Below are 18,219 nucleotides of genomic sequence, written 5' to 3'. Positions count from 1 at the left end.
TGCGCAGTAAATCCTGTCCGACGGCAGGGTGGCTTTCGTATTTTGGTGGGAAAATAAATCAGTCGAGTTCTCAAACATTGCTATACTGATGATTAATCGCCAGCGATGTTTTGAAAACTGTACCTGATCTACGGCGGAAAATGTGCAGCGGAATTCGGCGGCCTCATGTTGCTCTTTTCAAAAATTGCCTCCTTAATGGCTGTGAGAATGTTCATTTGATTTTGTAATATTTCTAGATCGCTGCTTTCTTATATTTACTCACTTGGAATGGGCAATCAAGTAAAATGATTTAATTTGAATCGGCAGAATTTAAAGGAGCATTCTTACAATTATTAGTCGATACTTTTTCGTATGGTTTCAAATTACTGAGAAAGCTCTGCATGATACCAAATCTAATGCGACGATCTTGGTCTCCCATCGATATAATATTTATTGAGGTGCAACCGGTTGAAAAAATTTGAAGAAAATGAGCCTGGGAAATTTGTTTAAACTTAGTGGAGCAATATTATTTTTTTTGCACAAAAGGTATTCCAAACAATAGGGATTATTGCCTAACTAACAAGAAAGTGAAGTCAATAATAGTTGCCTACTTTCAATTAATTGAAAACAATAGCTGAGATTTTCAGTAGTTTTCTGTGACAAATTTGATTTCGAGAGACAATTAATTTAATCAGCACATATTCAATTTTCATATTTTTTTGCTGCCTTGAATTCGCGCCTTTGGCAACATTTGCCGGTGTGGCAACTTTCCATTTCCAAATTGGGAGTCGTCAGGACAAATGGGTGCGCATGTGCGCGCCATCTATAAAAACCACAGCATTAGTCAAGCGGCAATTGGCCGGAAAGAGTCGCTGTTAGAGCCGGGCCCAAACAATCCCTCGGGCTTTTTTTGAGAGAGAGAGAAGCACTTGCAACCAACCTGATTCCGAGTGGGTGTAACGAGGCCATTCGATTTTCAACTGACAAATTCGCACTCATTTATTGGTGATTAAGGTCGACCTTTCGGACTGGGGCACCACCATACCCAGCATACGGGTGTTTTTCTCACTGCTGTCTGGGCCTGGTAAGGCGCAGGAACATTTCAGTGAATCGGTGTACTGGATAACGCCATAGTTGCCTGAGATCATCCAGTTGTGATCGTTCTTTAGGAGCGAATCCGCCAATCCCTCCGACAGTCCGCAAACCACTTCGCATTTGACAGTTCGCAGAGCACATATATTGGTGGGTCTAAAGCCGCGCAGGCAAGTGATGAACTCCTCTGTGGAATCCCATATGAAGTCTCCCAGCAACTTTCGGTAGTTGAGATCGCCCTTGAATATGGCCAGCTTGGAGGTGGTGAGCATACGATAGAGCTCGATATCGGATTCCACCATAACGAAATATGGTTGTGGCCCAGTCCAGAAGTACGATGTAGGAGCTATAACGATTTTCTGGGTATTCATCAAGTGTGTCCACTTTTTGCCCAACGCCGAAAGGCACTCATCCCGGTGTCCAGTCAGAAAATCTAAAGTCCATTCAATATCCGCACGCGTAACATCGGATATATACCACGGAATGGCCTTGACGTGAAGACGCACTTGGGTGGCCAGGTTATTATCCACCATATATTCCAGTAACAGCATATCTGTGAAGAACTCGAAGCCTCCATTGTCACAGATGAAGTCCACAATGCGATTCCCGCTGCTCTTGCTCGCCAACACCAAGCAATTCCAAATCAGAGTGGTGTCGTCCACGAGGAGGATCCTATCGATGTCAGCCACCTTAACCAGCACATTTATATCGTCCTTGCTATCTTCCTCCGTGAATTTAAAGGCGCCAATTTGCATTTCGAAGTGATTTCCCCACAGGTTAATCCGCAAAAGCTTGCTGAACGCATCGAAACTCTTGGCCAATCCTCGCGTGGCTTTAGCCAGGGCACTCATGGCCACCTCGCTGAGCATCAGATCCTCCTTTTTCAAGTGATCGAAGCAGTCGTATTTCTGAAGATGGCGACTGTTTTCGAAGAAGGAAAAGATTCGTCTGTACAAGTAGCACTCGGCATGAAGCCAGCAGGCGCGAAAGAAGGACTTTTTGGGACGTGGCATCTCAGTTATGAAGGCATTCCACTCCACCTTGTCAGGCTCAGCACCGTGAAACAGCAGGAACTGTCGATCTCGGTTCAGTTCCATCTTGAGTCGTTCTACGGCATCCACTATTTGCTTGACATCCTTGCGCACTTCCTCGCCATATTTATTCACCAGATCAGGCAAATCGGATAGAAGCCGCATAATAATCTGCTGCATAATTCCCGGCATTCGAGTTCTTAGCGTCAAATAGGCGAAACTCTGCTTGTATCTTCCGGACAGCAGGGAATGGCGAGGAGTTGGGCCCTCAAAAAGATCTGTGGTAGTGGACTTATCCGAGTGCGTTGAGGCACGCCAGCCCATACTTTTTATTTTGAGTTTGATAGTCAGCTTGATTTTGTATTTTTTTTAGGAAGAAAAATAAAAAGGGAAAGGCTACAGCCTTTCAGGAATTTATTCTGAAAACTTACTAAGGAATCAAAAATTTTTAACAAGTCTTACCTGGGTATCGAGAACTTCAAAATCATGTTCAATAAATAATTGGTAATTCAGTATTACTTCTTATGAAGCTTATAAGCTAAGAACTTCGTGATAAAGTCTCATTAAATTCAATCAAATGATAATAAGTAAATAAGGGCTTTCGGTGTTGATTTCCACTGAAGCAGCGTTTATTCAACAACTCACATCCTTGATCGCCCCAAGGGAAGTTACCAGAAATGTCCCCACATAAACTTGGTAAGTACTGTGGGAAACCTCGCGGCATTAATGTGATCCCACCTTCCCGTTTCCCCTGTATGGATCCTCTTCCTTCCGATGCCCAGGTGTTATCCGCATCGCGGCATGTCCAAGTGTAATTTACACGGTCGGTGGCAAATGAAATTTGCATATTCTTAGAGTGCTTGCCCTTGATCCCTGATTGCATCCGGCTTGGGATGGGTTCGAGCTGCAGTCCCGGATAAATGAAAATCTTAGGAAGGCTAAGGGTTGGCTGAGGGTTATTGCAGTTAGCATAATTGTCACATGTTAATAAACAAGTCCGCGGCACTGTGGGAATCTCAATCTCACAGTTGTCGGGGTTAATACTATGCTAATGGAGCAAGGTGTGCACTTCCTCTGACAACCCCTTTCGGTTCCGATCCGATCCAATTGAATGTTTATGAACTGCGGATGACGCAAGTGTTCGTCCCGATCGTACAGTTTCTACCTTATTTGCATAAGCATTTGCCAAAGGAAGCCGAACTGATATGATATTGTTTGTTTGCCCATGACACACTCATAACATGACACGGAGAAAAAAACCTGAAGATACAATCCTTTAAAGTACAATTCATTTTTAAATATACTACAAGACTGGGCGAAATACAAAAATAACAAAATAACAATACAAATGGGAGATTCAGCTTTCATAAAATCAATAATTTGCACAGTGTATAACTTAGCCCTTTCTGTGGCAGACACCGGTGCGTCAAAATAGTGAAACTTGCGGCTTCTTATCGCTGGCCGTGCACCTTAGACCCCGCCGTTTCGCATCCAGGTGTTCTCTTCCTCAGAAATAGAAAACTTCCCCCGTGAAAATCCGGTTCCAAGTTCGGTGGTGATTTCTTATAGCTATCTTTAAATTTGCGACTCAAGGTGCTACATACTTTCCGTAGCGTGTTGCCACGGAGACTTAACCTTTAGGGTATATACCCTATAAAACATAATAGATACCTTTAAATTCTTTCTAATTTTGAGAACCAATAGATATGATATGATTTGAAATCAAAGCAAAATATATAAAATTACAACTTGTTTAATGGGGCAAGGGTATTTGAATCTTCAGTGTCTTGGGTGAACTTGGAAGGCGGTTAAGACCGAATTACGTTCCCTTATGAAATCACAAAACCGAAATCGCCGAGCAGCTGTGTAGTTATTGTGGCAAAGTTCTGGCATGTGCTCATCGCTACGCAATATTGTCAATTTTTTTTTGTTTGCATGTGGGGACTGGCGTCTATGACTGGCCATTGTTCGATATCGGGAGCGGTAAAAAGAGACCCAGCCCAAGCAGTTCGAATTAAGATCGAACGGATATCGAATTCCATAAAGTAGCAATTCAGCGATCTCGACTATCTCGCCGCATCCGAATTATGTTCTGCCATAAAAATGCCTCAACTTTCACCCGGCACGAGAAAAAAGTGACAAAATATGGCTCACCCGGTAATTGCTCCCAGCAGATCAGTGAATATATTTATGTGATTGCTGCCCCCGGTCGTTGCAAGTAAAAAATTGCATTATCGGAGTCATAAACAAATTAGGGGTCCCAACAAAAAAATCAAAAGCGAGAACGAAAGCGGAGAGAGCGGCAGCTGCATATGTGGCCGGATAATCAAGGCTCAAGTGGCGGGTCCCATTAGCTGACACCGCAGCGAGGGAAGTGCACACAATATTTTAGAAACAATGGCCAGTGGCACACTTGGAAAAATGGGAGCACTTTTAATTAGTACAAATCTATTAACTATCCTATAAGGTATTGATACAAATCACCAGCACTACCTTACAAGTTTCCATAAACTTTCTGTGCATACTATCAAATTAAATCTCAATTGCAATTTGAGTTGATATAGTAAAACGATATTTTAAATACTTAGTACAGCTTTAATGTTTTTTCCTTTCTTAGCTAGCATCTTCTAAAATTTGTTCTCACTGCAACGCGGCCAACTAAGCTCGAGAAGATTAATAACTCGCCGGCGCACGTTCAATTAATCTTTCGCTGCGCCTGCTCTGGAAGTGCAACTGGAGCTGGCAGACATGGAAATCGAAGTCCCACCCACTGACAACTTAACGGCACGTCTCCGGAACGGATTCCCGGGATCCGATGGGACCAGTAGCCGACGAAATGGGATGGAATGAGGTGGTATCGTGTACCTGCCGCATTGTCAGTGTCAATTGTGACAGTGCCAGCGACAGAGGCTCACTCCCCGAAAACAAACAAACGGACACGTTCTCCTGGGGGGAAGAAGATGGCCCCATGATGATGCCAAACATTTGCCCATGAACGTGACAAAACTGAAGAACACGCTGCCGGGAATCGGGCTAAATTAGTTGTTTTAGCTGCGTCTAAATTTAGTAGCTACTGCGACCCCTCGACTGATGCCGAGATCTTGGGCGTGCGGCAATCCATTGGCCATAAATCAATTATACGGCCCCCAACCGTATTTATAGACCGACTTCTGGGCTTCTGTTCAGGTGCATGGGTGAGGAAAATTCCCAACCATATAGCGGCAATAATTTCAAACATTTTCATAGCTCAAATTTATGTAAATACAATGCTGACAGCTCGAATATGGTTATGCCTTCTAAATTAGCATAAAATAAAAATTGGAAATCATTTGTAATAATTAGGGCGACATTTGCTGCCGTTTCTAGCACGGATTTTTTGGCAGGAAAAATGGGACTCTTCCCCAGAGTTTTCGCTTCCACTTAATTCGTTTAATTAGGAATCCCACGGGCAAACAAATGCTTTTGACTTCATTGTGGCCAGGGACTATAAAAAAGGAGAAAAACATGCGAAAGCTGTCAGCTAAATTGATGCACCCTCAAGCATTCGATTACAAAAGCAGTGAGCCCACAAAAACACGAAAACAAAAGCTAAAGAGGCAGGAATTGCAGCAGCACCACCACCACCAGCTCAACCAGCTCATCCACCATCCTCCCTCCATCTGAACCACCAGCACGCAACTTGACTCCTGCCTGCTCGCCACAAAAAAATATCGAGGAGTAACTGCAGCAGCAGTCGAATTTTATTTGAATTAGCAACGCGCAATCAAAAGCATTCAAACACGCATAAATTGAATCCCGTGGGATGATTTCTGTTTCGGGTTCCCAGTGGCGCGGTCGCAACCCCCTCGTCGTCCAGCCAGCAACTTGTCACGTGATTCCAATAACAAATAACTCCTGCCAGGGATCATCCCTTAGTCCTGCAGCGCAGCCACGACGAAATCCAGCCGGAACCCGTATTTCGCCGAGCGTGGGTAAGTTATTTATCGGTCAGAATCCTGCAGGGAGATGATGTGGACCTGATCCTGACCACCCCCTCGAGCAGGAATCGTTCTCCTCCTCCTCCTCCTCCACCGTCTCTGCAAGTGTAAATTGTTTGGTCATGGGAACATTCGCACTCCATAATGGCATAGTTATATTCCATATTAGGCACTCAATGGCACTTAATTGATTGGCCATCATATGGGGGTTCTACTATAGATAAATAAATGGGTGTGTCTCAGCCATTGAATTGGCTACCACAATGGTAGATTAATTATATTTTAGTTAAGTGAACTAATTTAAAATTGAATTGATCTGAAAAATCATAAAATAAGTATAATACTTCACAGAAACTTTTAAGTAGATTATATTGCTGCATTTTATCTAATCGAGTGCCTTTTTCCTGCACTTACCAAGTTTATTTATCCCTCCCAAGCGATAGCGAACTTGAACTTCAGCTTTTACCCTTCAACTTTACCGCAGAAATACCCAAAAGGATGTTTGACATTGATAAGCAAATTAAATCAAGCACCCCAAGAAATTATCTCAAGATGGTCGGATGTGCAAGCATATTTGCAAGTGATTCAGCTTTTGCCAAATGTGTTCGTTCGGTTGGCAACTAATAAGGCGGCAAATTTTTCATTTTTATGATGTCTCAACATTGCATTAACATAAACGCTGATGCTAATCTTTTTTTCCCATGAAGAACCGAAGAAACATAAACAATTTATTATCGTGATTCATTTATGAAAATAAAATCACAAGCTCGCCGGTGATTATGAGTTCGAGATGAGAGCGCCAAAGCTAGCGATCAGCGGATCGATCTATCTTTCCAATGCCAAGCGGGTGGTCCGAAAAACCAACCTTATAGATACACGGAGGAAAATGTTTTATATAAGAGATTATTTTAGAGATGTTTTCAAATAATATTTTGTTATAGTTGTGGCTTAGATGAAGATATCTCAACCAAGTCTATAATTATGTTTGCTTTTGATATCAAGTGAACTTTTATTTCCTGTGTAGTTAACCACAGAGACTAGTAACTAAGCTTCTTCCCAGCAGATTAATATCTCAAGAGCGCATTTTAATTAGCGGCGATGAAGTCGAAACTTAATTTATTGTCACTCCGACTAATGAAACACGCCTTGGAGTCCCGAAACTCGGGTTTCGGACCCCACATAATTGACCAATTTGAGAGTGTGTGCGGTGGGTCTCTTATCGAAGCGCACACGCTGTCAATAAAACAAATTAGTTTGAATTATAGACGTAGCTTCCATATTTTCTTAGTCTCGATCTACGGAGTCGGGACTAATTTATGCGGCGTCGGAAGCTTCAGACTGTTGTCTGCTTTTATTCGATTATAATTACCGTTACCGTGTTCTCCGGCCAAATAATAATATCGGATTTCAAAAGCGGCGTTTATGCTCGCTGACCTGGAGCTTCCCCCGCCGTATCAGGCGCCAATAGTTCTAAGATCTTGTTTTGATTGCAGCTCGGCCTGGGCGACATCGCATTTTTCTTGTATTTGTCTTGTATTTCTCCCGCATTGTCTGCTCAGTGGCTTGAAAAACCTTCAGCTCGTGACAATGTGAGACAAAAGTCGGCGTGTGGCTGGGACAAGCGGCCTGGATCGGGATCGGATTCGTTTTGGATTTCTGCATACAGCTCTTGGACGACTATTTCGCCGCCCGACTTTCTTTTGTCCGCTCCCGAGCGCAGCTGCAGCCGGCAGATACACAGATAGTTGGATGCCCCGATCCGCAGATACTCGCTGCCTTGCCACCTTGACGGCGGCAAATTAATGACATTTTGCACTTCATTATGCGACTCTGTGCGGCCGTTTGACACTTTGAAGTGAGGCACTCAGCTGTGGAGCAGTGGAAATCTGTGTGGGACAGTTAGCCATTGCGGTTTACCTGCCAGGTGATGTGCAGTTAGCTTTTCCTCGGCGTTCCAGGGTTTGATGACACTATCCGCATTGTTGCAAATCTGCACTCTTCGAGGGCTGGCCAAGCAGAAGGTGAAATTGGCCATGGTCAGAATCGAATGATCATCGGCAGATGGCTAGGCACACAACTGAGCTGTGGTGATGAATCGAGATGATGGATGCACATATTTGAAACGTATATAAATACGAGAATTAAGGGGTTATTTTAAGAAAGTAATTCCGATTTAAATCTTGGGGAAATCTCTTTATTGGTAGAAAATCCGATCAGATACTGAATATTTTTGTTGAATATTATATTGTAAAGAGTGCTTAAATAGATATTAAATAACTCGAAAGACTTGGCAGTCTAATTTTGGCAATCGCTTAAGGTTTTTTGTAACTTTAACACTTTTTAAAAGATCAGTATCAGATTCTTTGATCTTAGAGTATTGAAGGCATAATTTCCTTACCCTGAATTAAAATTTCGTTATAAAAGATGAGCCAACGAAGCATCAAAGCCTGATTAATAGTTTATCAATTCCAGTTATTTATAATTCAAATTCACTTTTCAATGTACCATCAGAGACCATTTCCTATTGTTACAAGGATCACAACACATCTCGGCCAGCTGAGTTCGTTACAGGATTTTGGCGCCAAATACCCGTGGCATGGAATAATCAGTTCCAAGACGAAATCAGTTCCTTGTGGTACGTGTCACAGTCGGCAGATGCGGGAATGGATGACGATCGGGGGGTGCGACTCCTTGCAAGACGCTCGACGAGGGGTTGGCCAGAAAGTAACGTCCAAAACTGCAATTCCACCACCATCACCGGCTTTATTCCGACGAAGGTTGTCTGGTGATGCTGTGGATTTTGGGGTGGGACAACTGCGCCAGGTAGATTTGCACGAACCTCTCTCTTTTGGCGCATTCCAAGGCACTCAGCTCCGATCGGAAAAATAAAGCCAGGTAACTTTCCGGGCACATGCCCATTTTGGGGTGGATTGGAGGTCTCTGGCAGATGGCGAGATTCTTTAATATCGGGAATTGAAATTTCATGGCCGCTAGGGGGTTATTTCAACCGAGTGCACCGATACACGAGGAGGCGGAGAACCGGAACAATACTCTGGGAAAGGTTGATTTACCTTAGATCTGCGCGCTGTTTGTCCTGGTGATTAATATTTTTGTGGACGTCTAAGTGGGTACATTGCATTGTTGCTTGGCTCGATTTAATGGCGGAGCCAATGTCACGTGCTGATCCTACTCAGCTGCCAGCCGGAGACGATCGCTTCGATAAAGATCAATTGGAATCCTAAGTGCTTCTTTTCTTCTGTAACAGCGTGCGATCTCATACAAAAAATGGAAAGCTTTAAAAGAGAAAATATAACCACTTTCCTGTATTGGAATATACATCTTAATTATTTTACTTGAGGACTTTTTGGTTGTAATGGTATATAAATATTTGGGTACAATTTCCTAAGTCGAGCCCCTGAAAAATCTTCATACTCTTCGATCAGCAAAGTCAGCCGAATATGTGATCGTTTAAGCTCAGCTCAGCAAAATTTTAATAGTAAACATAATAAACAGCTTAAGATAGCTTATAAGATAGCTGAATTATCCTCTGAGTACCACAGAAAGCTATCTCTTAAGTTCGTGGGACGACTGACAGTTGGAACAAGAGCGCTCCAAAGAGCGAAGAGAGTTGAAAACTGTGGGGCAACGAAGCTTCTCTTGGTGGGGCTTCAAAGAGCATGCTCACCTGCTCCCGAAGAGCAACCGTCCAGTAGGCTTATATACAAAGCGATCGTGTGAGGCGGACCCGAAAGAGGCTTATAAATAAACTTGATCGGGTATATAGCAATAGCAAGCTCGCCACCAGCTGCCGCTCACTCATACCAATGAAAATCAGGGGAAATACGAGCTGAACCAGAGAGGCAGCTGGTGGCGATCGGCGAGTGGAACGAAGAGAGCCCTGTGGCACGTGCTCGCTTTTTACACACAGATTTGTTCCTCTCGTCTCCAGGTCCCTCCCTCTCTCACCGATTCTCTATATGGCAGTGGTACCCCCGGTTTGCCCGATCTGCAGCTGTATCTGCGTTCAATGAACGCACAGCTGTGGCTCGATCGCTGAATGGATCTTTTGGCTCGTGGTTCGGGGTGGATTTACAGAATCCCGGGCGACATCGGAAGTAGGTAGACGCCAAGATCCTTTTTGCCCAGGGGGTTGATCATCCTGCTAGGGGGTTGATCGGGAGTCTATAAAACCGGACTGATCCTTGCCGGGTTGCATCATTCGAGCAAGGAACTCCAAGCGATCGAGACGCGTGTGGCAAAAGCAAATGAGTGAGCAGTGATTTAAGTTCAAGGATCAGTATTAAATACAAAATCGAAGATCGGTGATCAGTAACCATAAGGAATATTAACAAAGCAACCATGGATAAACTCAAGTACAGCCGCTGCCCGCTCAAGAAGCGTCCGATAATGGTGGAGGAGTCCAGCACAGAGGATCACCTAAGTCATGGTAGGTTTAAAGCTACGGAAGTGATTTAGCAGGCGTATTCTAACTTTATGCTGATTCCAACAGATGAAGGACCCGTGGACTTGAGCGTGGCCTCGGCTGCAGTGCCTATGGAGCCCCATTGGATGGCTAAATCCGAACCAGAACCTCAGCCGGTGCCCACGGAATTGAGGCGACGCTTCGATGCCGCCATGAATCAGACCAAGGAGCAGTTAGCCCGTCGCATTTGGGAGGAAACCCGTGAGATAGCTCGCGCTTTTCCGGATGTCTTCACCCGGGAGGAAATCGCAAAGAGCCTGGCTCGTCTGGGCTACGGTGAATTCGAGTTGCCACCCGAGGAGGAGGTAATGGAGCCGGAGCCAGAGCCAGAACAGCATCTACCTCTTCGATATGCCAGAGATGCTAGCCCAACCATCATCAAGGCTGAACCCGCCGATGAGGAACAATTTCCCCTGCGAAACTACAATAACAACCTACTCAAAAGCATAGCCGAGTATGAGGACTGTATGAAAATGCAGAACATCAAAGAGGAGATAGCACCCATTCCATCGCCCCAGTTGTTCTATCCACCCCCGACTCCACTTTCCGAACCGGAGGACCTTTCCGTAACCCAGAGGAGAGTGCTGAGCGAGAACATGAATCTGCAGAACGTGGCCAGAGCTTTGCTTAGCATGCAACACATGGCTCCGCAGCATGCGCCGCCTCCGATGGACATGGAAGAGGATCAGGAGAATCAGGACATCAACCAGCTGAAGATCAAGAGCAGCAATGATCTGTACTACCAGTGCCAGCAGTGCAACAAGTGCTATGCCACCTATGCAGGATTGGTGAAGCATCAACAAACGCACGCCTACGAAAGCACCGAGTACAAGATCATTAGAAGTCAGCCTGGAGGATCAGGTGCCATAGTCGACCAAACCGAGTTCTGCACGGATCAAGCTTCGGCTTTGATTCAGGCAGCTAATGTAGCCTCAGCACAGAGCATGCAAAAGCCAGTGGGAGTGCCGCGATACCATTGCCAGGATTGCGGAAAGAGCTACTCCACCTACTCGGGACTCTCTAAGCACCAGCAGTTCCATTGTCCGTCGGCCGAGGGCAACCAGGTGAAGAAGGTCTTCAGCTGCAAGAACTGCGACAAGACCTATGTGTCCCTGGGCGCCCTGAAGATGCACATCCGCACACATACCCTGCCCTGCAAGTGCCCCATCTGCGGCAAGGCCTTTTCGCGACCATGGCTCCTCCAGGGTCACATACGCACCCATACGGGAGAGAAGCCCTTTAGCTGCCAACACTGCAATCGGGCCTTCGCCGATAGGTCAAATCTCCGCGCGCACATGCAAACCCACTCGGATGTGAAGAAGTACTCGTGCCCCACCTGCACCAAGTCCTTCTCGCGCATGTCCCTGCTGGCCAAGCACCTGCAAAGCGGTTGCCAAACAGAGCAGAGTGGAGGTCCCAGTGGGTCAGGAGGGGGCTTTGATCAGCAGCAGCTACAGCAGCACCTCCAGGGCTACGAGGAGGGACACAATCCACACCAACTCTACTACGCCGGCAGTGTGGGCAGCAGTAATGGCGAAGAGGAGGAGGGCGGGGACTACCAATTGCCACCACCGGCCATTTATTAATCTTAGTCAGTTTAGCCAAAGTCAGAAGTCAGATTCAGGGAAAAGTCAGTGCCAAAAATTAGTCAGGGCAATTTTATTGCCTCTTAGGGTCTCTAGTTTATCAGAAATATTTATTTAGAGTTATCGCTAAATTATTCCAAAACTCATATCGCAGTTGAGAGCTTAGCATAAGATTGTTTTCGTTGACAATTCCGTGTATAATAGTTCGTTGTTAAAACTCATTCGTGTACAAATCAAAAAGGTGCCAGAGAATTAAGCCCCAATTCAAACCACATACCAACTTATAATTTAATCTTATAATTTATTTTATATTAAACATTATGATTTAAGTCTTGTAAATATGGTGAAGGTAGCCATTTACTTGCATGTATTTAATTTTAATTTTTTTAAATAAATAAAACACAAGAAAACAGAAGCCAGCACATTTAGTTTCTTGAAAGAAGGTAAACAAATTAATTTCGCTCATTCTATTACTTTATCTTTATTTATCTAGCTTTATCTATGGGACGCACTGTTGAAATCGCATCGCAATCTAAAAGATGCAATCTTGGAAATGCATTGTAGGTGTCGTTTATTTATCGCTGCACTCGAAATGAAAATCCACAGAAATCGAGACATTCAACCGTCAGGGAGACTCAATGGGGGGCTACAAAGAGCTAGGAAAGCAGTCTATACATATGAAGCCGTTTATATGTATAGAAATGTATTGAAAATCGCTGCTTAAATCAAAATTAATTGCCAGAATAATAATTGTTTTGAACGTAAAGCGCCGAAATGCAAACGGCAAACCGGAGGAGAATTGGCGCAGCTGCAATTGCAACTGCAACTGCGACTGCGTCACCGTCAACCAGCAACCAGCAACACTGCAACTAGCAACATCAACAACAGCAGCAGGCGGCAAGCGCCAACAGTCTAGTATTTTTGTGGGCCTGCTGCAGTTGGCGAAATCCACTCAAAACAACAAACCAAGCGATGAATCATCGATTTTGTTTTCGGTTTTGTTTTTTTTTTTCGAGGCAAACTGAAAAAATCAACAAAGCCGGCTTTTGGTGCAGCCGCACGCAGCTAGATGGCGCTAGTGGGCAGCCAGGTTGCAGGCAGGCAAGCTCAATTAAACGCGTTTTTCAGTTGCGCCGCTTTTCCGCTCTACAGCCCAGCCGCACCTTACTTTATATAGCGAAAAGAACCCCACCCACCCTGCATCACCATCTGGATCTCAGGCTCAACTCACTCGCATTATTATAAAAGCCGTCCACGCAGTTTCTAACGCTCCACAACTTCCAGTTTACTTTTTGTTCATAAGCAGTCTGCTCTTACAAGAACTTCGGGAGTTACAAAATCAGATGCGATTTGTTAGATGTATGGTATATCTCCCATTACCCAAGTCAGTTTAATTGTTTTCAGTTTTAAAAGCTCTTGCAGGCTTAATTTGCGAAACTATATTGATATCTCTGTGTAAGTCTATCTTGTTTTCCTATTTGTTAAATTATTTTAGCCCATTGTAAGTGTATTCCCTGATACGATTTACCTTCCGAGTTCGGCTGGGGCAAGCGGTAGCTTTTTGGTCTATTAGGAAACCACGCCATAGAGCTGCCACTTGAAAGTCATATTGCATTTGGTAGACAGCACTCGCCAGAACCGGGGACAGCCTGATTTTTTATAAGGTTTTTATTTTGATTTTGAGTGCGCGTGCTGCCAGTGCCACGCCTCTTTTGGAACGCACGCGGTTCTCTGGTAGCGGCATTTGGTCAAAGGTTAAATGAGACGGCGGCCTGGTGACAAGTGCCAGGCAATCGTTTAGAGCGCTAATTTATGGGCCGCCGAAGCTTAAAAAAAAAAAAAAAATCAAAGTCCCAAAAACAACCGAAAAATGTGTTTTTCACTTTGCTCGAGTTTCGTTTATTGCAGCTACGTGCAGAGTTGGCTTAATTGGCAGTCGGCCAGCTTTTCCGTTGGCCAGCAGCACACGCCCTGTTCTTTTTCTAATTTTGGGCCCGGCTTCCTCGCCATGGCAGTTTAATTAATCTCCGATCGCCCCAAGTTCGCTCAAAATGCATTTTTAAATGCATTTTTGCGTTCAAAATTATTATTATTTAAATTCAGATATTCAAGACACGTTTTACCAGCTCGTTGGCCATTAATATTTAATAATTTCAATCGGCACATGAAACAAATTATGGAATATTACCTGGCGCCGCAGCTGTACACATAGACACCAGGCATTGTTTTTGCCTTTGTTGCTGCTTTTATCGGGTATTGGTAATAACATTGTTGTTGTTATGGCCGCTAAGCTGTACGTGTTGTTTGTTTAACGCGCCGAGTGTAAATTAATATTTAATTATGATTGTTCTCAGCTCGGGCAGCTGATCGTGTGTTGAGTAAACGCCATTTTCTGAATTAAGATCTAATCGGCGTGTTTCTGAAATGCTGCCAACAACAGAAAACGTTTAGGCCAAGTCACTTGTGCCTGGGTATTGGCAATCGATTTTGGCTTTCGCTTAAATAAGCCATATTAGGCAATGCATACAGGGTTGGAACAAGTTTTGCATCGTTAAGGTGTTTTTAAGTTATTCTTTAAATAATTCCTTGCATATATAAAGAGCAGTTCTAGCTGGGTTCCATCGCTTCCAGCGACACATCATATGTGGAGGAGTGACCAAGTCGGCTAAGAGCAATGATTAGCCACAAGCACGGCAATCTCGACTGTCCATAACTCATGCCACCACACACACAACACTTCGGCGGAACTGGCCGAAAATACGACTTGGCCAAGTCATAAATTCGATGCCGTGCACTCGTCGACGTCAAATTAATCAAAAGGAAACCAAAATGCAGCGCAGGCAAATTAGCCATAACAAAACCGAAGCGAAACCGACACAGAACCCAGAAAAAAAAGACATCAAGTGGCAAAAGCCAAATGAGAACTTTTTTCCCACACTGCCAGGCGCGATCAAAGCGAACCGAGGAACGGATTCGACACAAAAAAATATGAACCTTCTGAGCAAATCACATGCAGACAACGCCCCTGAAATGGAATCGATATAATTATTTGCATTATTAATAATTACCATTGTCTCGCTGGCATTTCGACTCGGATTCAGACTCGCATTCGGATTCGTTCGGAGATATGAAATTCAAATTCATGTGCGTTGGCGTTGTGACTTCGACCGCACACAGAACCATAAAGATTGGCTTTTCCACTCGTAATATGCTAAAGAACTGGACGGGACTTTGTTTTCGCGGCGGCTAATTAATTCAAACCGCAAAGCTGAAACTTCAATACGGAAATAAGCTTAATCTAACCGCCGTAGCGAGAAAAAAGCAATTTGAAACCTTAATGTGGACTCCGGCTCGAATCGGGCTCGGATATATGGCACTGAGGCGCCAGCGGCGAAACAATTGCACCGAGCTCTGGTTTTGGCCATATGTGTGGGCCACCCACACCGGGCCAAAAGCCGGACAAAAAACAGAAATCCGTCAACAGGCGACAGACAGCGCATATCAAAAAACTCAAATGTGTCTGAGCCTCCAAACCCCATGAGGCAAAATCCGAACCCAACCTGACCGCGCTCCACGCAAAGCTTCAACTTGTCAGCGGGCTAAGTGCTCAGAAAAAAAGGTATATACATACGTACATGTATATGCAGAACAGTCAAGATCTTTAAAATACCACGAGTATAGCTATGACACATTGTTCTTTTAGCGCCTCGCTTTTAGTTCTCCATTGGGCGTTCAACCCGCACATTCGATTTGCTGCAGAGCAACCTGTTGTGCTGCTCACTTGTTGCATACAGCTGAAATCGGATTTATCTTATTACAACACAGAAAAGGCGATAGGCAAAAGATTTAATTATGCTCGTGCCGGGTATTAGTTTTCAGTATCCGTGGAACACATGAATGTGAGCCATTTCAATACACATGCTCTATTAGTAAAGTACCTTACAATTTTGACACCAAAAAGTAAAATTAATCTTTAACGTTTAATGCAAATTCCCCTTTATTTGAAAATAAAACAATTAATTGGTGTACCTCATTTAATACAATTAAGTACATAAAGGACATGCTTGAAGATACTTGTGCCTGCCATTAGGTGGTGCAATAATCTTCATTTTAAGCATATGTTATATTTTTGAAAAGGGTATTTCAAAAGCGGAGCTCAACGGTTTTTATTATTAGGAGACGAGGGCGTGGGTGTTCGACCCGTCGCCGTCGTCGTCATTGAGAGGGCGTCAAAAGAGACAAAAGCCATCCAGTCACAAAATTGACATTTTGCTTTCAGCAGCAGTAGTTACGTTCGAAATCTACCAAAAAAATTAAGATGGAAGGGAAAAAAGCCAAAACAGAGCGAAAAAATCATATTTTGCACGTTTTTTGTGTCGAGTGCCGACGAGAGAAACAAAAGACTTAGGCAGCGAACTTGCCGAAAAGGGCCCGGGAACACCTCGTCCACCAGTCTGCCAGTCCAACAGTTCATCCGCCACTCCAGCGCCGCTGCAAAGTGTCAAGTTGCGCAACTTGTCAGCTAGTCAGGGGGCTTTTTGTTTTATGCATAAAGCCGTTTTTAATTAAACCGACGACAGCCACTAAACATGCCCCATTATCATGTCATATCTATGTGTACTATCTGCATGTGCCTATCTTCTGGCCGGGGACCAGGCTTCAGACCCCAGATCCCAGACTCCAGGCCAGGATCGGATCGGCTCGGATCGTTTCAGTTTGGCTATATGGCGGCGCGCTGACATAAACGCTGACATTAATTGAGTAATTTATAACGATGCCGAGCAGACAGAATGGATGGAAAGACATCGAGAGCCGACATCAAAAGCTCGGCAAGCGCATGTCTCGGGGCGCTCCAGAGTCGGAGGGATCCGAGAGCACAACATGATATTGTTATTATTATTATGATTACCAGCGACATGAATTCAATTAACACTTGTCAGATGTAGTCAGCTTCGAGCCGCGAACTGCGAACTACGAGCTGCTTGCCCCGAAAATACCCCAACAAGCTCACGATCCGCCGGCATAGATAAGTTTGGAAATTTATGTCTCGGTTTGGCCAACTTTGCGTTAAGTTTTAACCCAGATAGATGTTCTCTATTCGATTTTTGGGCGGAACAAGCTCGGGCTTTGGGTAGTTTTTCCTTTCAAATTGTAAGGGCACATAAAAATGTTTTGATTTTCCTTAAAATAAAGAATAAAGTAATAACCCCCCTGTCCAGATGTCGTAATTTTGCAAGAAACAGCCATAAATTAGTTTATTTGTCGGTTTGGGTCCTTTTGGCCGGGTTCGTCAGCAAACGGTTCACAATAATTGCCAATGCAGAAACCTTTTTGGCCCGCTGCTAATGAGCCGAACATCGCCGCATCGCTTCTGCATTTAGGCCTAATAACTGTCGGCGAGGAAAGTCGGCAAATGGCCAGTGGAGAGACGCCGAGAAACCTCCCGAAAAAGGCGCACAAGTCAAAGCAAATTAAAATAAGAATCACGACAGGTTACCATGCAATCCCCCAATCGAACCCGGGAGGACTTCAGCTCCATTCGGAACAAACACGAAACGCCGCCAGAAAAGTTCAAGTCGGCTGGTGAAAGAAATTTACAAGTGTTAAATGTCGAACGCTTTTTGGCACTGAGGGGAAATGCGTGCTGGCCGGCTTTCGACACGAAGGCAACGCGGAAACGGTGGACAAATAAACCCCAGGTTGTAAAGTGCACTTTAAAAAAAAATCGGACATAATCGTACACCTTTTCTAGTTGAACAGTATAAGATCGCTGTATCTTAGAAGTGTGGAATAAAAAGGGTTATATATATATTTGTATACCTCGCGAAGAGCTTAATTATTTGTACAAGTTTTGTGACTTGTTAGTATGGTTACTTTAAGGACGAAGCTTTTCGTTAAGTGAAACCCCACTCCTCGCACTCATCCTCTTCTGGGAGTCCGACAAATGGCGTACGTGTTAATGGCATTTGAATTTGGCCAAATATGGAATTGTCTCCGTCGTCGGCGCTGTCACTTTGCATGTTCCCCTCGGCAGGCAAGTGAAGAGCCGGGCTTTGGCTTTAACTTTGGCT

The 18,219-nt window shown here is 44.3% G+C and overlaps 3 protein-coding genes across 3 annotated transcripts; 2 read left to right on the top strand and 1 right to left on the bottom strand.

Moving 5' to 3' along the window:
* Positions 1 to 400: 400 nt before the first annotated feature.
* Positions 401 to 2,527, bottom strand: LOC117150805 (damage-control phosphatase ARMT1). The gene has a single exon (XM_033317863.1). It carries the CDS (start codon positions 2,424 to 2,426, stop codon positions 975 to 977), a length of 1,452 nt encoding a protein of 483 aa, XP_033173754.1. The 5' UTR covers positions 2,427 to 2,527; the 3' UTR covers positions 401 to 974.
* A 7,785-nt stretch (positions 2,528 to 10,312) lies between these two features.
* Positions 10,313 to 12,423, top strand: LOC117150796 (zinc finger protein 135). The gene is made up of 2 exons (XM_033317854.1): positions 10,313 to 10,526; positions 10,590 to 12,423. The coding sequence occupies exons 1-2, from the start codon at positions 10,439 to 10,441 to the stop codon at positions 12,146 to 12,148; spliced, it is 1,647 nt and encodes a 548-aa protein (XP_033173745.1). The 5' UTR covers positions 10,313 to 10,438; the 3' UTR covers positions 12,149 to 12,423.
* A 4,917-nt stretch (positions 12,424 to 17,340) lies between these two features.
* Positions 17,341 to 17,942, top strand: LOC117137440. The gene is made up of 2 exons (XM_033298880.1): positions 17,341 to 17,847; positions 17,901 to 17,942. The coding sequence occupies exons 1-2, from the start codon at positions 17,647 to 17,649 to the stop codon at positions 17,940 to 17,942; spliced, it is 243 nt and encodes an 80-aa protein (XP_033154771.1). The 5' UTR covers positions 17,341 to 17,646.
* The last annotated feature ends 277 nt before the right edge of the window (positions 17,943 to 18,219 follow it).

The sequence above is a fragment of the Drosophila mauritiana genome, chromosome 2L (genome assembly GCF_004382145.1).
Source record: "Drosophila mauritiana strain mau12 chromosome 2L, ASM438214v1, whole genome shotgun sequence".
Taxonomy (NCBI): Eukaryota; Metazoa; Arthropoda; class Insecta; order Diptera; family Drosophilidae; genus Drosophila; species Drosophila mauritiana.
Note: the sequence above shows the minus strand (reverse complement) of the source record. Positions and strands in the feature narration are given on the sequence as shown.